At 44.3% G+C, this 25,172-nt stretch overlaps 1 protein-coding gene across 1 annotated transcript in view; it reads left to right on the top strand.

The window, feature by feature from the left end:
• epha8 (eph receptor A8) overlaps positions 1 to 24,506 on the top strand; it is a 103,371-nt gene extending 78,865 nt beyond the window's left edge. The window contains exons 7-20 of the mRNA XM_035632673.2: positions 2,229 to 2,384; positions 2,601 to 3,026; positions 5,817 to 5,941; positions 8,247 to 8,409; positions 10,082 to 10,214; positions 12,762 to 12,829; positions 13,113 to 13,238; positions 13,801 to 13,986; positions 16,252 to 16,313; positions 17,022 to 17,231; positions 21,412 to 21,561; positions 21,657 to 21,847; positions 22,735 to 22,893; positions 23,960 to 24,506. Coding sequence (XP_035488566.1) covers positions 2,229 to 2,384; positions 2,601 to 3,026; positions 5,817 to 5,941; positions 8,247 to 8,409; positions 10,082 to 10,214; positions 12,762 to 12,829; positions 13,113 to 13,238; positions 13,801 to 13,986; positions 16,252 to 16,313; positions 17,022 to 17,231; positions 21,412 to 21,561; positions 21,657 to 21,847; positions 22,735 to 22,893; positions 23,960 to 24,074 — 2,270 coding nt within the window. The 3' untranslated portion in view covers positions 24,075 to 24,506. The remainder of the gene's footprint in view (positions 1 to 2,228; positions 2,385 to 2,600; positions 3,027 to 5,816; positions 5,942 to 8,246; positions 8,410 to 10,081; positions 10,215 to 12,761; positions 12,830 to 13,112; positions 13,239 to 13,800; positions 13,987 to 16,251; positions 16,314 to 17,021; positions 17,232 to 21,411; positions 21,562 to 21,656; positions 21,848 to 22,734; positions 22,894 to 23,959) is intronic.
• Positions 24,507 to 25,172: the final 666 nt, after the last annotated feature.

The raw sequence follows: 25,172 nt of genomic DNA on the forward strand, positions 1-25,172 counted from the left end.
GTGGAGTTAGCTGAGGCCTCCCCACCTTCGACCACCACACTCCAAACAAAAACAAGATGGCGCTGGTCAAAATACTAAAGTTGAGGCTTCAAAACGTCAGGGCCACTTGGTTATTACACCTGTAGCCTGGAGTGACGTAAGCCATGTGTGTTGATGGGAAGCGATGTGCCTTCACAACTTTTTTTATAATTTGCAATTTATTACACAAACTGCATGTCCCTCTAGGGATCAGGTCATAGGTCATTTTCAGTGGCGCTGACCACTTAGATGTAACGCATCATGTGGTGAGCGATAAATGATGAGGGGATTTTACTATACAAAATGGTCGTTCAGGGGGAAGCTCTGTCGTGCAAGCACTTGTGTGTTAATGCCGTGGTAAAGCATCAGTGTGACCGTGATGTGAATGCTGATTGTCATGGTTGGCATGTGTTAACATATTGGACTGTGATGGCTTAAATGGGGTTAAAGTTATTATCGCAGAGAAAACAAAAAACTGTGCAAGATGATTAAGTAAATGGAGTCTGAAAAGATGTGGTGTTTAAATATATATATATATAAAGTATAACTAAAATAATTGCGCAGATGCGATGCACAGAGAAGTTCAGGTGGAACAGACGTTCTTTCTAAGGGAAGTTAAATGTTGACCAGTCTTCAGTCAAAAGAATCACTAAAAAAGTAATTTGAAGTTATCTTAATTTATATACAATTTTTAGTGTCACATTTCTTCCACAGTTCCCTTCTACTTGTTTTTTGTTTTTTTGTAATTCGATTTAATTCTAAATCTACGAAAGACTAGATAGCAGTTTTTATTTACTATATATTATAGTATATATTCTATTTGTACAAAGATCTGTGTTGTAAATGTTTGTCTTCTGTTTTTTCCCCTAAAACAAGAAATAAAAAAGGTGTCGGTTAAATATTTTTTTTAAATTAAATTTTGAAGGCAACAGATGCAGATTTGTTTTCTTTATCTATCCACAATGTTATTCTTTCTTCGCCAGTTTCATTTCCATTCATAAATGTAATGTGTCTGTGTAATGTGCACAGCATGGGATGACTTCTTCCCTGCCATAGAAATCAGACAGAGGCCGACTCCTGGCAGACCTCCGGACATGTGTACCAATGAAAACAGCTGCTCATGTTTGCAGGTGCAGTGAGGGATAGTGTCCTGCGTTTGAAGTTGAATGATGTGAGCCTTTGCACACTGTTTGAAATACTCAAATTACAACACAATAAAAAATCTGTGAAATAAAAAAAAAAATGATTATGTGGGTTATCAGGAATATGCAGTCTAATGGCTGAACATTCATTACATGTGTGTCTGTGTATGTTTCTGTGCGGTCATGATGAACTCGGCAGCGGGTGTACACTTATTAGCTACAGTACAAGCATGAAAACATTTTATTCCTTTTCTACTGCATCTAAGAATGTCTCGGCAGTAATCCGGAAAACATTTTAACTATTTGCTTGGTTATCATATCACTGGTGTTGGTTATCCAATTTCATGGTTCTTTGCAACACCTTTGAAGTCTAAGCACAGAAAAATGGTCTCCTACAAACTCAACAAGGACAGGTTAGGAAAACGCTGCATTTGTAAACTGACGTACAGTATTCTGGGGAAGCATACACAAATTACTCTGTGAGGAAGAGCAAACATAAGCACGCTGTCTGCTGCAGCTTTTCTGAGGCTCTGCGAGCTTTTACCCCTGCCCCATTTACCATAGCGGAAGCCTATTAACCGCCTGGAAAGAGAATATATTTATCAGAGCTCCCTCCATTATTAATCAGTGCAGAGTTAAAAGTGAATATGTATCAGAGAAGCTGAATAAGGTTGAAACACGGTCTGGATTCTGATGGTCTCACTGGGAGTATCAACAGTGCAGAGCCTTTCCAGCCCAAATCGGAGGAGAAAGAAGTGACTTTCATCTCCCCTGCTCCACGGTCTCTACGGTTACAAGGCCTGTAATTATACATAGATATAGAGGAGGGGGAGGGGAGGGGGGTCCTAAAATGAATGCAGTGGAGGAGATGACACAGTTTTGAAAAAGTTGAAGCAGCGTTGATATGCACAGCTTGCTATAGGAGTGTGATTCATGTCTTTCTGGCCACACTCTCTCTCTCTCTTTTATCATGGTCTGAGTGAATATGGGAGTGCAGAGCCCTTCCATGCAAGCTCCTTATTTACTTACTATTTATTCTCTCTCTCCCTCCTCTCTCTCTCTCTGCAGCCTGTGAGGTGGGTTTCTATAAGCCGGTGGCGGGCGATGGCCTGTGTGGTAAATGTCCCCAGCACAGCCACTCAGAGACCAGAGCCGCCCTCTCCTGCCCCTGTGACTCCAATTACTATCGAGCCGCAGATGACCCACCAGCAGCTCCATGCTCCCGTAAGCATAAATACACGGTACACAAGATCGCCTAGGCCCACAGGCAAGAACACCTCAGCGAAGTCCAAAAGAAATATGTACACAAACACTTGCTCAACCCATATCATCTATGGAATGATGTGCTGAACTTATCTTCGCCTGAAAAATGCAATTAACATTTTGGACAGTAATCAAACCCGTGAATGAACTTCCAACTTTCCTCTTTCTTCTCTCCAGGCCCTCCATCTGCTCCAGTAAACGTCATTTCCTCGGTCAACGGGACATCTGTGAACTTAGAATGGGATCGTCCTCTGGATACCGGAGGTCGCAGCGACCTGCAGTACAGCGTGTTGTGTCAGAAATGCTCTGGGGAAGGAGGGCCCTGTGAGGACTGCACATCCTCCCCTGGAGGCCCTGGTGGAGGGAAGACAGGTGGAGGAGCTAGTTTTGGGGCGGGAGGAGGAGCATTGGTGGAGCGTTTGGGCACTGCAGCAGTCCGATTCGTCCCCCGCCAGACTGGGTTGACAGAGCCCCGGGTGACCGTGCTCAACCTGGTGGCCCACACCAACTACTCCTTCCGCATCCTGGCCAAGAATGCAGTGACGCACCTGAGCAATGAGCCGCCACTGTATGCCTTGGTGGACATCACAACAAACCAGGCAGGTAGGGTTCAGAACAATCACATTCAGTTTTGCATCATGGAGGCTTTGTCACTTGTCACATGTCGGCCTTTTCCACTAATTCAACATCCCGTAATGCCTTCTGCTTTTGTTTCCACTGTTCAGGAAAATTAAGTTGAAAATCCATGATTGATGCAGAGGCAACATGGCATTAATAAAGCATGGTGTTAAGTTCAGTACTGCAAGAAAGAGTGCTTCAACGCAGCAGGAAGGCCCATTTATCTGACAGTACTGATGTTAAAAAGTAATTACAATTAAATTTGAATGAATCGGTGAGTCAGTACTCCGGCCACTTATCCATTGTAGTCTATCCTATACCCATCTACTAAACAGCAGCGCAGTGTATATCTAAAACTGTGTCGCCTTTTGAATGACCCATACGTTTATTTTCTTCTGCTTACCCGGGGTCGGGTCATGGTGGCAGCAGGCTGAAATAGAGTAGGGGGATCCCAAGGCGTTCCCTGGCCAGATGGGCTATTTAATCCCTCCAGTGAGTTTTAAGTCTTCCCCAAAGTATCCTACCAATTGGACGTGCTCAGAAAAACCTCAAATGGAAGATGCCCAGGAGGCATCCAAATCAGATGCCCATTCCACCTCAACTGGCTCATGCCGCTCTCCTTCAGGCTCCATCCAGATGTCTGAGCTCCTCTCCCAATGTCTAAGAGTAACTAATGGAGAAAAAACTGTTTTTGGCCCCTTGTATCTTTGATATCACTTTTCCGGTCACTACCCAGAGCTCATGACTATAAATGAGGGTTGGATCACAGATCAACTGGCGAATCAAATGCTTTGCCTTCCAGCTCAGCTCCCTTCTCACCACAACAATCCGGTACAATGTCTACATCACTACTGACACCGCAGCAATTCAATGAATTGCTGGCCCTTACTTGCTACCAACAACCCAGGATATTTAAGATGCCGTCCGTGAATGTCACAAAACAATCCAAAACATGTAGTTTGCAAAACACACTGGACATGCAAGCCAGAACCTAGCAGCAGAGAAGCTCACAGGTCCTGGGAAGCTCCAGGCTACGGCTCACTGATTCCTCAGACCTCAGAGGACAGGACACAACAAAGTGTTAAACACTAAAGGATGTGTTCATGCTGCTGCCCTCCAGGATGGCTCCGATGATGTACCATCTGCAGTATTGGTTGTGTCCTGTGTTCAGATCTGACCTTGAACCACTCATTGTAAATTATCCAAAAGAAGAGAAATGTCACAAAAAATAATCATTGAGAAGCAAAACATGCAGTGAGTTAAGGTCACTTGCTCCTATATCATTTTAAATTTGAATTCAGCCGTGGCCCATGATCACGCATCTCTCTTTCCTCTTCTTCCTGTCCGTTTCTGTTGTCAGATTTACACAGAAAAAAACAACTATCTTCTAAATAAATGTGCTGTCTCAACACTATTTTGTGCTGATAATGAAAAAAACTGGTTGTGGCACTCAGTTTGTTTCCATAAGGACCAGATGGAATAGTAATGTCTCTGTCAGCAAATAATACTCATGTCCAACTCTGACAGTTCCGTGCTCCATACTGACGTATGGTGATGTACCACCAACGTCATCTACATCCTGTTTAATGTTGCAGCAATTCCTCGTGTGAAACCTGTCATTGATTAGTTGACACACAAGGAAGTGTAACCTGCACTCAAGTTGAACTTTTTTCAACTATCAAACTTGGAAAAAAGTAATTTTTCTGGAGCAGCTTATCTCTGTTCCTTCTTCATTTCCAGCAGTTAGAACACGGCCAATGAATCAATGGTTTTATTGATGGTTTGGGTTGATTCAGCAGCTATGGCATTAGAAGAGCTAATTTCCGTTGATTGTGTATTGGTTATGGACCCCTAGTCATCAAAGGATGTACCGCCCGTTGCGCTTGACTCACTTAGTTTCAAAGGAGGTCATTCAAAGGAAATCTTGACGATCATCATCCTTCAGCAGGTCAAACTTCCCCAGCTTCAAACAGCAAATGAAACTCGGCTCCATCTCAGAACTTCATATATTACCCCATGATTCAGTCGCATAATGTTTCCTAAGCAAATCATAGTGGGAAACTCAGAATTAATTTTACCTGTTCGGATTGGAAAGGTTTAAATATATATATTTATATATAAAGCAAGGTTTAATTAATATATTTCCACTGATTGACCCCCTTTCATTTGCTCTCCTGCCACAAAGCGTCTCATGGAGGAGGTGGGGTCGGATTGTTACGTCCGTAATAGATGGTGGGAATCAAAAAATCGCTTTGATGATTGAAATCATTGTATTCGGTTCTGCTCAAGATTCATGAGTCACTGAGTTAATGATCTTAGTGAACGGTCTGCTACAAGTGCTTGTAAAAGCTAGTCGGTACGCCGTCAAGACTGTACCTTATACTACACATGGGGGCTAGATGAGGTTAAAAGCTCAGCAGCCTATCATTTCTGACATATTTATCAGATTGTGATTATACAGTGAACAGTGAACATACAGTGAACTGCAGCTGCGCTGATACAGGTGGGTCGCCAGTGAGGGGAGCTATCAACAGATCCACTCATACAAGTATGAACATCTACAGTCTATAAAACATGGGACAGGCCACTCTCTGTTTAATTTATTGTATTTTAAACATGCTCTACTTTGAAGCTGTACCAATTTGATTTTCAGCCACAGTGTAAACAGGACGTCGCTGCGGGACTATCCCATCACCACAGCGGTGCGATTTGACAGTCACCGACAAACCACGTGTTGAACTGAGAGAGCAGTAATCTCTCCTGTTTCCTTTTCAGCCCCCTCTGAGGTGTTAGCCATCCGCCCGGAAAACGCCAGTCAGAACAGCGTGACTCTGCTGTGGCATGAGCCCGACCGGCCCAACGGAGTAATTCTGGAGTACGACATCAAATACCACGAGAAGGTACTCAGCTGATTGCCGCATCTGTACCGAACAAGAAACTCTGTAGTCATCTGTTTTTGGGGGTTGCGTCAGCATATTCTGTATATTCTCCAAAAAACATTGATGTGAAACTATTGAGGCAGCTTGGGTGGGGGGGTGACACGGCCCTCGCTGTACCTGGAGAACATGAGCTCATTGTCATCAAAGGGCTTGCGACAAAGCTGAGCCAAGATGTTGTGAATCATGCCGAGGAGTGGCGGCTGGATAGACTTATCTGGATAACTTAATCGGGGAAAAAGATCCTACTGGCAGCTCAGCTAATTGAAAGGAAATGGGGGTCGAGAGAGAGGGAGAGAAAGACAGAGGATGAGACGGTGTAGATTCCAACTTAGTGAAAGTGGCAGTGACAGCGAGCGGCTGGCGGGCGCACAAGCCTTGTGACAAGCTAATTGCCGCAAAAGCGTGTATGGTGTGTGTGTGTGTGTGTGTGTGTGAGAGACATGATAGAAATCAGCTAATTGCAGAGGGAGCGGCCTGGGAGCGAGCAGTCTCATAGCCGTACGAGCAGGATGGCGCGGGGAGAGCCGAAGGATTAGCTCGTCTCTTGCGGCGGTATCTTAATCTGGCCGTGCTCAGGGGCCGAGACGGCTGCGGGGGATTTTCAAGTGGACAAGTCAGCAATATGCTCTCTTTGGGGTTTCTACGGCACTGTGCTCGACACGAACGAGTCACAGCAAGGATGGCGGCCGCTGCGGCGGCGGCAGCACTCGAGCTGCGGATGATAATGAAGGCCAAAAAGAAAAGTCTTTCATTTCTTCACCTGCCACTTCTTCATAATTAGGCTCTTATCTTTTCCAAGGACACATGAATGATTCACTTATTGTGCTGCTTGGATGCACCTCGCGCCTCCCGTTATTTGCCGTACTTCTTTTTCTTATTAAGTATCCCCGAATGAACAGAAGCTGCAAAGCGGGGGCGATGCAAACAAGGTGAGGAGAGCGGTGATGGCGATGAACTTCCCCGTTAATCAAGACTTCCGAAAAAAGAACACGCTCCTTTCAAAACAATACGCGCGTCTCCGCTTTTAATTAATATGTACATAAAAAAAAAAAACATTTTTGAATAGCGAGTAGGTGTAACAAGCTTGATAATTTGCATTTGGACAAATGATGCATCGTCAATGAAGCGATGATTTGAAAAGGAAACATGAAAATGAGACAAACACCGTTCAAAGCACCTGTCAGTTTTGTGGCTGACAGAGGGAGATCAAAAGACGCGCGCGGTAATTGGCTGCCAATTATGTTTGACTGGCAGATGAGATTGTATTCGTTTATGATAACGGTGCACAACACAGGGTTCAACAAATCTACCCCAAAACATGATAGAAAATATTATTTGGGAGAAAATAAAATAAGTTAGTGAGGATCTTTAATTTAGTATAATCTGCCTTTCTCTTTACCGGTGGTTACCGGCGGTATTTTTTTTCGTCTTTCTGATTAATCATCATAATGGCATAACGCGTCAGCTATTGTATCAGTGTGGCCCATTGATGAATTTATGAATAGTTTTCTGGGAGAATTGAAAAAAAGACGAATCTGATCAAGACTGATCATTTTGTTTATTGCAGCTTTGTCTGGATCCGATTTAACCCCATAGATGTTCAGATTGAACTAATGGACAATAGGAGACGAAAAATTTCGAGAAGTAGGTTATTTGAATATGATCTATATCAGCAACGTACAAAATGTATAATAATTGTATGTTGTCCCAAGGTGTGCCACTTATGATGAGCCAATTATTAACTGATTAATCACAGATTATATTGTCTGGCCATTTAATTTACAAGGCGCCTGTGCTATACTTAATACGTCTTGGAATATTCAATTTAATTGAGATTTATTTATGGAGTGCCAAATTTGATTTCTAAGGCAATTTACAGACCAGTTTCCACAAGGAGCGAGGAAATATACCTCCTTTTCTCCTTCCATGTGTTGGTGTTAGAAATGTACTCTGATTATATGTTTTTCTGCTGTGCTATACTAATATTGACCAATCTTACTCTTACTGTACAAAACAGTGCATTGATACATGCTTTCTCAATTCATTTCTCACCCATCGACAATAAACTTGGCTCAGGTACATTTAGTTCATGTTCTTTGTTGTGAAATGTATCAATCTACAATTTTATGGGTTAGGGAACTACAACCGCAACCTTTCACGAGTTCATATGCGGCGGGTGAGCTTATATGTTCCCAGCATCTTCACCGGCATGCCAATTTTCCCCGGCGCTCATCTCTACTGTGAATTGTGTCTTGTGTATCTACAGGATAATGAAGAGCAGAGTTACTCCACCCTCAAGTCTAGAAACACCAGCGCCCGCGTGTCGGGGCTGAAGCCGGGCACCAAGTACATCTTCCAGGTCCGAGCTAGAACGTCGGCGGGCAGCGGACGCTTCAGCCAGAATGTGGAGATTCAGACCGGGAAAGCAGGTGTGTGTGTGTGTGTGTGTGTGTGTGTGTGTGTGTGTGTGTGTGTGTTACAGTATATGGTGGTCTACTATAGACACAAAAGGACGTACTGTATCACGGAATTCCGTACAGTGGAGTGAGGAAAACAGTGTGTTCTGTGAAAAGCTTCCCAAAGCCCGGGGGGCCAGGCTGCACAGCGTGGTCCAGGGCTGAAAGAGGTCACTGAGCCCCGGAGACCGCCTTGGCTCCATCCCTCTGTTGCACCGATCTGTACTTTTGTTCGAGGGTCACCCTTGTCAGCACAACTGCGGCCTGTATCCCTGCTTCGAACAGCTGGACACGGCGCAGGGGTGGGGAGACGACTTTCCACCAGTGGCAAATACAACACAGAACGTTAGGCCGTTGCCTTTTGTACGAATATTTTTCTTTTCTAATAGGGGGTCTTGGCAGATTGCATGCGGTCTCAAGGTCTGCGAAGCACAACCCTCCTGCTGCTGCACTCGACCCTGACTCCCCTCCTCTTGATACTGATTCATGTTCAGACTCTTGAAAACAAGAGGGGGGCGGCACACGTCCCACCAGCCGACATGCTGAGTCGCGTCCGTTATCCCTCTCCGCAAACAGCGCCCGCGGCCTCTCGCTGCCGAGTGTCCAGGTCTGTGCGAACAGATCTCTGAACGGTTAACCGCGTTATATTATGAATTTTTTTTCCCGTATGAGACCGAAATTCCATTTAGTTTTTCCCATCAATATTCAGTGAAGGACACACGGCACGTTGTGTTCAGGCTTCTGGAGGGTGGGTTCTTTTTCCAACCAGTCAGTAAGTGACTGATGAATCTTCTGCTGTCAGCATCATTTTTTTTTTTTTTTTCCCCCAGCTGTGTCAGTGTGTTTTGCACAGTGTGGTTTCTTGGCTGTGACACGGGGAAGATGAAGAAGGCGCTCAAGGAATGTGGAAAACACAGACACCGTGGACAAAATCTGCAGACGTCAACATATATGGAAAATAAAATCTCTCAAATAAAATGAAAACAACTAATATTGGACTACAATTATAATATAGTTCTTGTGTTTTTTTCTTTTTTGTTGTTATACCCGAGCCATTTAAGGCCATAGAGGGATATTTTTCATTGAAAAAAACTGTAACAATCAATAATTTAGACAGAAGATTAGTTTTTAGGGAATTGACACCAGAAATATATTGTAATGCATCATGGGTAGTTTTGACAGACGGTTATTAAGGCTCAGTTTGTGAAACAGCTGCTGACACAAGTGTTGTAATGTTTGTCTCTTCTTCAACCTACAGTACATCTTACATGTACATGTCCTTGCAACAGCGTATTTAAAGGTGGCGGCTTAATCCCTTCAAACTCCGAAAAAAAACGATGACGAGGCTGCCTATTTCCTACCCATAGTGCCTCAGACACACTTTTAAAAAGAAAACAAACAGGAGGTAATTAGAAATGAGAAAAATGCCGAGCTCCTTAATGAGGCTCCAAATTTCGTGGGTTTATCTTGTTTAACCAGCACCGCTCTACCTGCCGCCTTGTGTGTTTGCCGGCCTGTGTGTGTGTGTGTCTTAGTGTAAACTGGAAACACTCGAAGCTGACACATTGTCCTTTTGTGTTTGTGTGTGTGTGTGTGTGTGTGTGTGTGTGTGTGTGCGTGCGTGTGTGTGTGTATGTGTTTGCAGCTCCTCTGCGGTACAACACCATGAGCATCATATGGATCTGCATGGCCCTGGTGTCCGGCCTGGTCACCTTTCTGGCCGTCTTCATCTGCAGGAAACGGCAAGGCTACACTTTACCACACTACCCATCGCTGCTGTGTGTGGAACACTTTCTTACGCTACTCTACTGTCTGCCTCTCTTTGTGTAATGCTGCTGTGTTTCTCCCTGCTTGTGCCCCTAATATTGTATTTCATCTCCTCGAATGCAGACGTTCTCCAAACACGGAGACGGATCCCATTTGAACCCTTGTTTGAGAAGCTAAATTACCTTTAGTCCCACTCATCATGTTTAAATGTTCAAACTGGTGGGAGTACAGTGATAACTCGCATGCTTTCCTATCAGTGATGAGCACGATGAATCGAGAGAGGAGCTCTGAAAACAAGCTGCTCTCGTCCCTACCTCCTCACTGTGTAGTGCTGCAAAGAATAATTACATTTTGTTGCACATAATTAATTCATACATTAATCCATTTTAAGGATGTTGTTTTTTTATCCATTCAGTTTGGGGAGAGAGAGAGAGAAAAAACTGAGTTGGAGGATTAAAAGAAGGGATCCAGGCAAAATCGCGAGCAAATTGCAGCATACTTAATGTCACATCGAAAAAAAGAACATCCACAAAACTGTTGAGAAAATACCCCCCCAAAAAAGGCCAGGTGACAGGAAAGTGTGAGTAAATGTGAATGATGAGGGGGGAACGATACTTCACCCCAGGGCAGATGAACCCATGGCTCCACTGACTAAATGAGAGTTTAGTCTTCCTGAATGTGAAGGTCAGATGATAAATCGCAGCACCGTGCCTTTGCTGTCATCTGACACACGTCCATGACAGCGCCCAGGAGACTTCTGGGTGATTTTTCGCGTTTCCATCTCGTCGCGTATTGGACAAACTTATAGGACAATTCAAAGTCTTGATTTGAGCGCGCCTGGCAAAGCCCTGTATGTGTGAACGGGCCATCGCAGCACAGTGCATACACAGGACCACGATGCCATGCCAGCTGGTGTTATACACTTTGTATAACTATAAAACCATTAGCTTTCTTTTTTGTTCCGAATTAAAAACCAGCAGGAAATGAACCACTAATCGTGCGTCAGTGTACTGGCGGCTCGACATCACATGCGCCCGAAGCCAGACTGCCGCCTCCTACTCTGTATCTGTGAACCGCGTGTTAAATCCTCTCCTTTCTCTCCCGAGGTTTGTTTATTGTGGATTCTTCACATGAATATTTGATGTCAATCGCTTATTACTAACGACCAAATCATTTAATTGGTAGATTTAAAAGTCGCAAAGATGCACAAAAAAGATGTTTTCTCTTGCTTTTAGTGGTATGAAAATTCAGTCTGTATCCATCTCTGTTGTAGAGGAAAGGGTGAAAAAAAACCCTCACGGATGGATAATCGAAAATCCTGCACCCACATAAGACTGACACACTACCGGCCCAGTTTTGAACGATCTGAAGCTCACCGTCTGAAACGTGTGATGCGCCTGAACTTGAGGCGTGTCTGCTGCAGGAAGAGTCCGACCGCCACGCAATCATAGTCGTGGGTTTGGCGTGAGATGCAATAAACCAATCAGAGCGCCATCTCCCATTCCCTTTAAAAAGGCCGTTGCGCCATGGTGTATCGCTCATGGAGTAAAAACCCACCACAGGTCAAAAGGGATGTATTGGTCCTTTAACTCCATAGTTACTCTTTTAGTTATAATACCTCCCAAATTCTGAATTGACATTTGAAAACCGTTCAAGATGAACTCAAGATTTAACCACCCCAAAAATATGTACAGAGAAAGGAGCTGAAATGTTGATTGATAAAAAAAAATGAATCTGCAGCTCCTATGATAACCACATTGCTAACAACCATTGGTCAATACTGAATCCACTTTTTTTTTACCATGTTAATAAATACACATTTGTTAAATACAGAGTGATTTCAAATAACCCAATGAATCCAGCATTTGGCCATTTTGGTGGTGCACCAGCATTGTATGCTCTTGACGATGCGTACCAATGAAATGCTCTCCGACAGACCTTGGACGTGTTTGTTTCCTGTCGGCCGCCCAGTCCCTTTTCTGCGCCCTCAAAGTGACAACACGCCAAAAAATGTACCCGAACGCACCACATATTTAGACCGACACACACCCATCAACGCAGACATCGGCGCCAGGTCATTAGTTACTTTTTGCGTGATGTGTCCTGGACGGGAAAAAGGAAAATGGCTTCTGTCTTAAAGTGGTAATGGACCTTACGTTGCACAGGTTGATGAGCTTGATACCACTAAGAGTAAAGGAAACTGTGTCTTTTTTGGATCATTTGAGTGTGCCGAACCTTTTAATTTCACCTCAGAGGGTAAGGCTGACCTCTTACCCTCCTCACCAAACTAACAGGTCAACTGGTTTATTCCTATCACTCAGTAATGAAAAGCTCCGTTGACGTTAATCATTCATTAAGAACAATTATTGATTCATGAATTATGAGCTGTGCTGGAGGTTTGATGGTACAGATGTTTCACTGTTGTCCCGTATTCATCCCGCTGTATGTTCTTTGTGTGTGCATGTGTCTGCATTTGGATGACTGTGTGTGTGTGTGTGTGTGTGTGTGTGTGTGTGTGTGTGTGTGTGTGTTCGTGTGTGTGTTTGTGGTTTGTATAGACACTGTGGCTACAGCAAAGCCTTCCAGGACTCCGACGAGGAGAAGATGCATTACCAGAATGGCCACGGTATGTTTGACCCATTTCTCAACTATTACCAATAATAGATTAGATCTTATTACAGTTCATCCTCAGAGCAAACAATCTCCATCACGCTCACACACACACACGCACGCACAGGCCCAATTTCCCCGTGTGCTGTTCATTCTCTCCCCTTTCTCTCTGCTCCTGCCCCCGAGCCACTCCTTCCCTTTCATCGGCTTTCCCTGCACACGCCGGTGGCAGGGGCTCAGATGTGATGTTGCTCTCATTCTTGCGATATGTGACCAAATGGTAATGTTGTTTATCTTAGTGTCGTTCCCCGACGCGAGGTTCTATATCGACCCGCACACATACGAGGACCCCTGCCAGGCGGTCCACGAGTTCGCCCGAGAAATTGAAGCTTCCAGGATCAAAATAGAGAAAATCATTGGTTCAGGTAAAAGCACCAACTTGTGTGCGCCCACACACGCACACACGCACACACGCACACACACACACACACACACACACACACACACAGAGTGAGAATCATTGGCTGAGCTAACTTAAAATCATTGGCAGGTGTAAAGGCTGTGGTGTGCAGCAGAGAGGAGGATGGCAGAGCGGAATCAGAGCGTTGCGTGGGGCTGTCAATCAAGGCTCCTCGAGACAGGCAGGGAATACTAACATTGTGTCAGGTCCACAATGCACCGCCACGTGTGACTCCTGCAGAAAAGGTTTACTTATAGACCTGTAAAAGGGAGCACAAAATCAAGCTCTTCGGAACTAAAGATCATCAGCTTAGTTCAGGGTGTGCACGTGTATGTGGACAGACATGCCAATAAGTGGATTTGATTTGTCTCATCTCAATGAGGAACAATAAGAAAAGGGGCACATTCTCATTTCCAGCCATGTCTGAAGAGGTGGTACAGGCGCAGCTGAGCACAGCTTGGCGATATATTGTTGTCGTTTTTAAAGGGTGAAGGTAAAGTGCTGAATCGGCCTGTCGTTGTGTTCAGGAGAGTTCGGGGAGGTGTGTTACGGCCGTATGAGGCTCCCGGGGAAAAGGGACATCCCAGTGGCCCTGAAGACCCTGAAGGCAGGATACACAGACAAGCAGAAGAGGGACTTCCTGGCTGAGGCGTCCATCATGGCCCAGTTCGACCACCCCAACGTCATCCGCCTGGAGGGAGTGGTAACCCAGAGTGCGTCACCTCTAATATATATATATATATATATATACACAAAATGCTGGTTATAGAATGATTGATTATGATATTGATATGACAGGACATCTGGTGGATGTAGAATGAACATAATAATTAGCGGTCATCTACTGTATGTGTCGACTTCGTGTAGGTTATGGACAACTTTCCCAAAGCCCATGATCTGCTTCAACGTGTAACTATACGTGTTTTCGAAGTAAACCCACAGTTATTCTGAGTTATTCTCAAGTACCTCTATGCCTAGGAAAAGCCACGGAGAGAGAGAGAATGTATATTTTGGACACATTTGCCATTGAGCTTTAATCACAGGGGACTGTCTGCAATGTGCAGTAATTTGTAGAGGAAGGGGTAAAAGGTTAACAGAGCTCAGAGTTAAAGAATCTCTAATGGGGTCTCTTTTATTTGTCATAATTTGGCTGTTTTCCTGATTGCATCAGTTTCCTGGCGACTTGCCATGCGCCCCTGTGCAGCACACTGTGGGTTCTTGGTGCCAAGATTGCTGTTGCCCACCTGCTCACAGCAGGACAACTGCTCGCTAAAGAACACAGTTCCACGGGATTTTGGTTACTTTACTGTATCACACCCATATGAAGGCCTTTTTTTGTCACGTATGTCCCTCTTTCCACATCCTCATCCTTCCGTTAGTTTTTTTTCAAAGCCCCACTGTGTGATTTTTGTAATTTGCTGGCGGCATCTGGTGGTGAAGTTGCAATCCGCAACCAACTGAGCAACCGACAGGGCCGCTTTATGGTGCCGCACAGCTGATTCCATTTGCGGTTACCGGCAGCTTCTGAAAATTCAACGTTATAATGCAGACAAAAAAGAGTTGCGTTCTGATTTTGGCATCAATGCCTGCTCAACAGAATAAACATTAATGAGCTCTGTGATCTATGACAGTTAGTCGGTAGTCTGTGCTGAAGGCCTTTCCTTTCCTCCGGTGTCTCTTTTGCAGCTGTCTGAGGGCAGCATGGTACCTGCTTCATCTGCAGTCTCTAACAGGAGCCACGGTGCGCACTGTCAGGGCCCACATACACACCTGCCGGTGAAATGTTTTGCTACGAGCAGCCGACTTTTGCCAAAAAACCACAGGATCCTCTGAGCTTATTGTTATTAATTATTCTACAGTTTCTACTGCAAATCAACAGGTGTGTTGGCCTCGCTGAAAAGATTTCGCGTAAACATCAGATCAATTAAAACTTCTCTCTCCACTAATAACTCCCGCAGAAGATGTATCAAGACGAAAGACACAATACAATTTCTTATTTGCCAAATTGTCAGGAATCATAGAATGACTTTCAGAATCGACAATATACGACATGATAAAATCTGACTGCATTTTGATTTTACCTTCACTGTACGTATTGCTCTACAGTGGTGTTTTATGGATTTTATCATGGATTATTGTACAGTAAATAAAATGGCGCACTGTTACAGATGGAAAATGTGATGACGTCGAGATCTTCAATGTGTCGACTGTGAATTCAAGCTTGAATTCAAACATATCACCACCACCACATTAGAGATGCAACAGTTAATCGTTTAATCGATTAGTAATCGATTACTAAATTAATCATCAACTATTTTGATAATCGATTAATCGTTTCAAAATTCTCTGATTTCAGCTTCTTAAATGTGGATATTTTCTGGTTTCTTTGCTCCTTTGTGACAGTAAACTGAATATATTTGGTGTGTGGACAAAACAAAACATCTTGTTTGGGTTTGATAAGCACTATCGACATTTTTCACCATTTTATGACATTTTATGGACCAAACAGCTTATCGATTAATCGACAAATTAATCGGCAGATTAATCGATTATGGAAATAATCGTTAGTTGCAGCCCTAAACCAGATTAAAACTGTTACTGTAGCTGATCAGTGTATATGAGCTTTCTTTTCATAGTTTCAAAATCCTGTGAGTCCCAGACAACAGAAAGTTTCCCCTGAGGAAGTGGTAAAGGTCGTGGACAGACAAAGGTCATACCGTCGCTACATCCAGGCCAGCGGCATGGCTGAGAACTCAACTAGCAACATCTCGCTGTGTTAATCAGGGCGATCACCAGAGGGGCCTGCAGATCCTCCAGAGAATCTGTGATGGATTTGTACAGATAATTATTTGTAACGCCGGACATCTTTCTTTCATACATACGTGTGCAAAGCAGAGAGTAGCTTAGCGTTCGGCGTGTTTGTAAATAATTATAAGAATTTGAATACGCTAAAGACATGTTTGTGTGTGTTTCTCCAGGCAAACCGGTGATGATCATCACAGAGTACATGGAGAACGGCTCTCTGGACTCCTTCCTCAGGGTTGGTATCGATACCTCCAGTTGAAGAGCATCCAGGCACTGGAGGGTCTGGTTTTTTGTTTTTAATCCTGTGTTGGTCTTTGGTGCTTTTTAAAAAGAACCTCAGTTTGTCTATCTAACTGTGGGGACATTTGTGTGTGTGCGTGTGCGTGTCCATCGGCAATGGCCTGTGGAAACAATGCATCGCCGAAATCGAAGGCATCTCTGCGACATCACAGTAAGCTTTGGACTAAGATGACATTCGAAATAATCCAACTGGATTTCCAAGGAGATTTCACCTCAACACATCGAGGAATTTCATCATCCTTCAATTTCTGCGAAAAATGTAAAAATCTCCAAACTTGGCGATCCATAGATACAGTGTCCACATACTCTACACCACATCCTGCGTGTCAGAAAATTGTTGGGGGAGCCGTGTCAGGCACCAGCTGTTCTCTTTATTAGATACACTGTAGGTTGATTTAGCATTGCATTACATCGACAATGTCAAACAGCCCCGGTATCTGCTCATGTAATATTGCAGATTATAACTTAAAAGCAAATCCCTGTCATGTTGTATTATTATCTACTCTGTTCTCTATCTTGATTGAAATCTTTTCTATTATCACTCTTTTCATCTCTTTTGCTGCAACTTGTCTTTTTTTTTTTGATTAGCTGTAGTAGCTCTCTCGCTGCCTCCTCCTTCCTGATCCCGTCTCTCCTCTCCTAGAGACACGACGGCCAGTTTACCATCATCCAGCTGGTGGGCCTGCTGCGCGGCATCGCGGCCGGTATGACCTACCTGTCCGACCTGGGCTACATCCACCGAGACCTGGCCGCCCGCAACATCCTGGTCAACAGCAACCTGGTGTGTAAGGTGTCTGACTTCGGCCTGTCCCGAGTGCTGGAGGATGACCCGGACGCTGCATACACCACCAGTGTGAGTTTTCACATCGAGGCAAGCATTGATGCAGCGACACACACACATTCAGACGCACGCACGCATGCACACACACACACACACACACGCCATCAGGAAGCGGCACTCAGGGGGAATATAAAAACATCTGCACAAACCTCAAAGGAATGGAAGTATATATATACATCTCCACTTATATTAATGTGCCTAAAGTTGGGGAGGCCACAAGAGAACAATCTAAATCTGATGCAGCAGAGAAGTCCAGACCTTTTAGCCTTAAACCCTGCAGCCTAAATTTCCCATAATTCAACCAACACAACGAAAGGGAAACCCCTAATTTTTGCATACAATTCAGTTTTGTGCTCACGGTTAGTTCGTCTCAACCTGTGGATCTGAGTTTTTCAGAAAGCAGTCCTGGTGATGTCATCCAGGTTTTTTCTGCTTGGGCCTGAGACTTGGGTCAAATTGAAGGCGTATGTCGACATAAATGGACATTTACTGTATCTTTTGTGAAATTGCTCTGTAACAAGGCGTCAGCCTCATTTAAATTTCATCATGTCCTTCATCTGCACTTGAACAAAGCCAAATAGCTTATTAAGATCAAAGAATTCCTCGATAGACATATTTTTTAAAGTCCTGTTTCTGAAGTTAGTTGTTAATGAGATGCAATGTCAGTGACCGTTTTCTCGCCACCCTCCTCTCATGCTTTGTTAAACACAGTAAAAAGTTACTGTTACTAAGTGATGTACTTACAGAAAAACAATGTCGGTTAATCGGGAGTCATCATCAGCACTCGGCCCCACCACCGCCTTCACATTAACGTGCATTCATTTCTGACGAGCGTTTTGAATTTGCCATCAGATCTTTTTTCAACAACCGCAGGTGAAAAATGACATCAAACAGGCCGACGACCAACCGAGTTCAGCCTTCTCACGGCGTAATGTGATCATTTTGATTGCGCAAACAAAAAGATCAAAATCGTAATATTTAGTAGGTTCATACGTTGCAATTGATGCAGTTTCTTGTGTAGCCTTTATTGAAGTAAGCAGTTCCTCTGTAGAGCTAGCCAAGAGAGAATCAAAAGACAAACATAAAAGGTACAACTCCGGCGGCTGTGGCTCAGGAGATATAGACGGTCTAAAGAGACCTAAATTGCCTCTAATGGCTCTTCCGGCAGTGTTGGGATGTGTATGTGAATGGGTGAATGTGACTTGTGCTGTAAAGCGCTTTGAGCGGTCGATAAGACTAGAAACGGGCTGTATATAAATACAGTCCATTTATGCTGTATATAAAGCCAAAGGAGCAAAGTAAATGTGTGTGAAAGTGTCTCCATAGAGAGCAACCTGATATTTAACCTTCAGCCTGATGGGAACAGATATATTAAAGGTGACATATCATGCTCATATTCAGATTCATACTTTTAATGTGTGAAAAAGTTTACATGCTCTAATGATCAGAAAAGGCATCAGTGTTCTCATACTGCCCATTCCTCCAGCTCCTCTTTTCACCCTCTTTCTAAAACGCTTGGATTTATTTTAGGCCCCTCCTCCCGATAACCCCCGGTCTGCTCTGATTGTCCAGCTGGCCCAGTCTGTTGTGATTGGTCAACTTTTTTTCAAAATGTGTAGGAAATGTCACACCCCTTCACCAGAAAAGCAGAGATTGTCAGATTGCAGGCGGGGTTACCCCAAAAGAGTCCAACTGTGACATCCCAGTGGGAGAGAAATCTGAACCAGCTGTTCAGAACCAGGCTGTAGGGTTTAGCCAGCTCACAACAAACAACAGGGTGGTCTTTTTTCACAGTTTGTGGGCTGGCAGGCTCCACAGATACCCACATGTAATTGCATTAACACACAAAATTGGATTTTTACATAAGATGTCAGCTTTAAGTCCTAACGAAAGAAATCAGAGGCCACTCCTTGACGCTATCAGCCTGCAACACACAGATGGAAATCAGCATTTGACACATTTGCCTGTTACAGTCTGTTAAAGCACAGCAATCAGATTACAGAGCGCAAGGTGATTACGTGCAGCCTCACTCGGAGACACTCTGAAGGGGATAAAGACCAAAGATTGTGATATTACAGACAACACGGCGTCATTACAGCACATCTCACATTAATGGTGGATAATGGCTGGGGATTAAAAAAAAAAAAACCTTCACATTGCTGCCTGGTAATTTGAATAAAGTTGAATAAAGCTGCTCATTGGGCGGAATCAAAGTGGCAGCAAAGTCACTTTGAAGAACCTGCCTAGCATCACGACAGTGAATTAAGGTTAGTGAATTCCACCGTGCTCCGTGTTTGCTGGATTTAACGTTTGGCGGGACGGCGCAGGTACCTGTGCAGCGGGGCTACGTTCTGAGAGTAACCTTCAGATGTTTAACACAACCCGCAGGGAGCGCCATGTTTGTTTAAAGAGTGATGTATCCATTTGTCAACCTAATTAAGTGTCAGCTCGACGTCAAAATAATGCAAGCGGTTCACACACTCGCTCACATTTGCAAGTCTATTCTCGTCCGTCGGCTCCCTTTAGTCTGTAATGCATTTGAGTGCATTTACTCAAGTACTGCACTTTAGGTAGAACTTAACTGTTTCCTGGTGTAAAGTAACGAAGTACAAGTACAAATGCTACCGTGTTGTGAAAGTGCGATTGCTATCACAAAATTAAGTTACCTTTAGTGTAAAATTATGCACAGTACAAGTACTTCGTTACTGTACTTAAGTAGGTTTTGGGAGTATCTATGCTTTACTTGAGTTTTTATTTTTATTTCAACTTTTATTTTTACTTAAGTACATTTTAGTACCTGACAAATAGTTTTGATACTCAAGTGCATTTGATATAAGCTACTTTAAGACTTTTACTCAAGTCATTTTCTTGCAACTTTTAGTCATGACTTTTAGTCATTTTCAAGTAAGATACCTTTATTTTTACTCAAGTATAGCATGTAAGTACTTTATACACTACTGACCGTTTCCATGTCATGATACTTTTTACTTCTATTTCGCCACATTTAAAAACTTTAATTTTATAATTTCAACACTAACTTTTTAATTTAGATTTAATCCATTTTGACCTCCTGATTCTCACACAATTAGGATTGCTAAGCGAGAAAAAATATGATATACTGACTACAGACTATGCTACTCAACAGTATATAAAGCAGTTTCAAAGTTAAGGCATGTGCACAGACAAAGCAAATAAATACTTTATAACATAACAGGATGGACGTAGGCCGTTCTGCTGACTTGTGAAATGTATTGGACTACATTTAGCTGATCATACTTTTGTACTTTTTGTACCATTCCAGAGTATTTTGACATTGTTGTGCAGCATCACCGCGGTTACCAGAGAAAGAAGAGGATCTGTAGGCAGACATACACCAGTGTCTCCTGAAATGAATCTTGTTCCTGACCAGCCCCAGTTCCTCTGGAGGAGCAGTTGTGGGCTAAGTGCCTGCTTAACTTGTACAGTAAACGAGGCTAAGAGTCTTTTGCACTGTCCCCAACGGCACAGAGGCATCAGGCTTTTGACACGCACGCACACACACACACACACGCACGCACACGCACACGCACACGCACACACTCACAATAACTGTTAGTCGGATCAGTTCATTGTTGCTTCGCCTCTTGTCCATGCATTGTGTGACAATAATAGGAATGAAAAGAACCGCGGGGGCGATGCATACCCTGCACACTCATTGTTCAAAAGCAGTTTCATAATGATAGCACAATTCTTTTTTTAACACGACATAAAAGATCTTTAGCTTAGTGTTTTGTGCCATCGTGGAGCTGTGTGCAGGGTGGTTGGCCCCACTGTCTCTCTATCAGGGGCACCTGGAGGAATCCCGCCCGCGTCTGTGGCCTATTAAAACATCCGTAACGTTTTTTTACTGTTCTATTCAGCGCGTGCATTAAAGTGACAAGCGTACAATTCTCAGCAGCAGGCGGACCTCGGCTTAGCGCCGGCCCCGCTCTGTAAGAGCAAATCTGTCCTTTCATTGCTGAGTTATTTCGTCTCATACACACACACACACACACACACACTCACACACACACACACAGAGGTAAACAATATAGCTCCGTGCAATGTCGGTATGCAGGGTAATCAAATTTGAAATAGTCCGACTGACCCTTTAAATTGTGATCACGAGTTTGACTGTTATGTCTTAGTTGAGACCTCTGTTTGCTCCCGGCAGGGTGGGAAGATCCCGATCCGCTGGACGGCCCCGGAGGCCATCGCCTACAGGAAGTTCTCCTCCTCCAGTGACGTGTGGAGCTACGGCGTGGTCATGTGGGAGGTGATGTCCTACGGGGAGCGGCCGTACTGGAACCTCACCAACAGAGACGTGAGCGCCGTTCGTTGAGAGCTTACACTCTTCCAGTGTTTATCGTCCCGGTCGCCGCTGTGGTCTCATCCATGTTTCGCTGCGCCATGTTGTAGGTGATCAAATCCGTGGAGGAGGGCTACAGGCTGCCTGCGCCGATGGGCTGCCCCGCTGCTCTGCACACACTCATGCTGGACTGCTGGCAGAAGGATCGCAACGAGAGGCCGCGCTTCTGCCAGATAGTCACCGTTCTCGACAAGCTAATCCGCAACCCAGAGAACCTGAAGTCCATGGACTCCCTCTGCAGGTGGGCGGGCCGCTGAATAGAGACGCATTTTCGGCGACGCTACGTGGGCCGCGGTGTGTCACCCGCTGAGGAGCCTTTTGATTTAATTTGGCCAGACAGTTCGCCAGAATTTAGTCAAATATTGGCTGGTATGATTAGCGGATTAAGCTGCGAATCCATGTGTGACACCTCCTGCGAAGGGGCTGAGAAGATGATCTCTTGGACAATATACTGTGACGGACTGCTAGGCCACAATGTAACTGTCCCGGTGCGGGAGACGGAGGTGCAGTGCGGGACGAAGCTGCAAAAGATGAAGTTGTGTGAAGTTTCCCTCAAAGTTCTCCGGCAGACGAAGCGAGCGGTCATGTTCGTTTTGCAATAAGCTCATCTCTGATAGACGCGCCCTGCGATAAGTAAAAGCCTCGCTGCGATATTGTCATTGATCCACGGTGAGCGCGGGTGCAGGTCTGAGATGACACCGGGGCCGAGGCTGGACTTGTGTAAATTGCTCAGTTCAGACCGCGGGGTCGTACGGAGTCAGCGGTGCGTGGCATTGTGCTTCTCTGTCTGTGTGTGTGTGTGTGTGAGGGAAAACGGTAGGTAGAGGAAGAGGCCGAGGAGGAGTGTTAAGGATTCCTCCCTTTATTAATCTACCCAAAGCAGCCATCCTGCAACCTCAGCCGCCACCTTTTCTCCATCATTCTAACTGCTATTGATTTCCTGCCACGGGTACTAGTGCATTTCAAAGCCCCCTTTCCCCCCGGTCGCTCTCCCTCTTGCTCACTTTTTGACTCTTTCCTTGTTTGCAGATTCCCTCCAACTTATCTTTGTGTCTTCCCATTCGTCCTCCTTTCTCTCTCTGTCTATATATGGCCATCTCTCTGTCTCCCCCTCTCCCCCTGCTTCAGTTTAAGCAGCCCTCCACTGATGGAGAGAGCAATCCCCGACTTCAGTAGCTGTAACTCAGTAGACGAGTGGCTGGACACCATAAAGATGACCCGCTACAAGGACCACTTTGCAGCGGGGGGCTACCACACTCTGGGACACGTCATAGGAATGAACCAAGGGTGAGCACCGACTGGGTGGAGGGTGATGACGGCTCAGTAGTTACCTGTGCCCCCCTCTCAGCGGATGTCTTTGAGGCCCCTGTAAGGCGAGAAATCATTAGGGCTTAAACAGTTTGACTGACACATTGAAGGGAGTTCTGGCTCCTCCACTCTGGTAAAACAGCTCCCAGCAAATCACTGGGGGGTCCCAGTGGTTACAGGGCAAACCATGTAAAGCAACACTCCCAGGTCAGTTCTGGCTGTGGTCTCCGTTGCAGTAGCCAATGCTCTCTCCTCTGATTTCCTGTCTGTATATCTACACTGTGATTTCAACCTGCAGTGATTCGATTTTTGGGGTATGAATGCAACTCTGACAGGTCATACACTTGTGAGCAGATGACGCAATGAGAGCCGTGAGCGTGAAGCACAAGAGTCAGGTCATGGGGTCGGACAGCTTAACCATGAACTGAACCTTATACATACATGCAACTACAGATTCAGATCAACTCTCTGTCGGTTCACCACTGTGGGCGACTCCCGTCACGTAGGCACACGGTTTTCCCACGACATATTACACAGATTATATAGTTTATAATTATACAGATATAGTTAAAATGGTCAAATGTGGCCAGAAAAGTTGACGCTGGCGTTACATTAACACCGACTTAAAGACTAACTGTTGTTATAGGGATGGAATTAGTGCTGTGAAAATTAATATCAATCAATGCAACATTTAATCATGGAGGGATTGTTGAGTTTGCATTAACACAAATTCAATATCAGTAACAAAGTAAAAGGTCATATATAGGTTATTATGGTAAAATATTCATTGAAAAATTGCAGAAAAGTTTCAAAATATAAACCTGTTTCACATACAGGCCTCCAAAGTTGAGTCAAATAAAGCAACTATCTGAGAATTTCCAACATCCCTGGTGAACCCAGTATTTTTTTTAACTGCTAATTAGAATATGTCTAACATCTGCGTTTTTCCCCCTGCATTTGAGGCTCAAACAGCATCGACGGCATGATGGATCAGTGATACAGATTTTTTTTCAAATCCTTATGTTTCCATCTGCCTGCTGCACAGGGACATCCAGAGGCTCGGGGTGACGCTGATGGGCCACCAGAAGAAGATCATGACCAGCGTCCAGGTGATGAGGGTGCAGGTCCTCAACAAGAGTGTGCCGTCGGTGCACGTATAACTCCCACCTCTGAGGTTTTCTTCCTGCTGAAATCTACAAACCCAGGCTTCTACGGGGTCTAGAGGGACTCCATGGGGGACAAGATGAAACAAGATATAGATACACGGGAGAAGAAGATGTTTGGGAACTTTACGAGACTTTTTTTTCCTCGAGAGACGGAACAACGAAAAGTGCAACGGATCTAAAGATGGCGCTTGTAAACATGACTTCTTAAGGACATGTCCGACTTTTTTCATTTTTTTTTTCCTATCCAATTCCATTTTCTGAGTTTAAATGTGTTGTTTATACATGAAAAGACTGCCTTAATTACCACAAATATTTTTCATTTTATTGCCTACAAAGAGAGGATAATTTATCGATCATGAATTTATGAGAGTAATATGATTTATGGAAACCGGGCAATAGCAAGTAGAGTACATGGTGTGACGTATAAAGGGTGGGGGTGGGGTTTGGGGAGGACGGGGGTGTTTTCATATGTTGTGAGGACACTCGCTGGCTGTCCTGCAGCAATAGCATGTGGAGAACGAGACACAGAAGGAGGCTCGAGTCAAAATAAATCAATACAAAAAGTTGAGATACGTGAGATAGGGCTCACCCGAGTTGCCAGATCGTCTCCGCAGTGGAGAAGACCTACATCACCCCAGGCTATTAATACCATCAACGGGCACATTTCTCCACGGTCCAGCCTTGATGAATGACCCTAAGAGAGCCCTGGAGCCCTCTGCCCAGTTTGACGCTGCGCAGCGCACAACTACTGTACTTGGAAGATGTGTATGATTCAGTTACAGTGCACTTTATTCTACAATCTCTCTGTGTTTGTAGGGGCTTTGCAGTTGTGTCACAGACGCCCCTTGCAGCTACAACTGGAGCCACAATGTTGGTTTCTCAAAGAATTAGTTGTTTACAAATGTTGCATAGATACTAAATAACTATACATTATGAAATCCAAGAAGAAGATGAAATATCTATAATTCAAAAGTGTTATAAGTAGCTCGCTCTTGACATTTCTTTCTAAATTCCCGTCACTGTAAAAGTGAACAAAAGGAGAATATATTCAAATTACATATGTGTTTAGATATGCATCCAAAATAATTTTGG

This window comes from Scophthalmus maximus, chromosome 6 (genome assembly GCF_022379125.1).
Source record: "Scophthalmus maximus strain ysfricsl-2021 chromosome 6, ASM2237912v1, whole genome shotgun sequence".
In the NCBI taxonomy this organism is placed as follows: Eukaryota; Metazoa; Chordata; class Actinopteri; order Pleuronectiformes; family Scophthalmidae; genus Scophthalmus; species Scophthalmus maximus.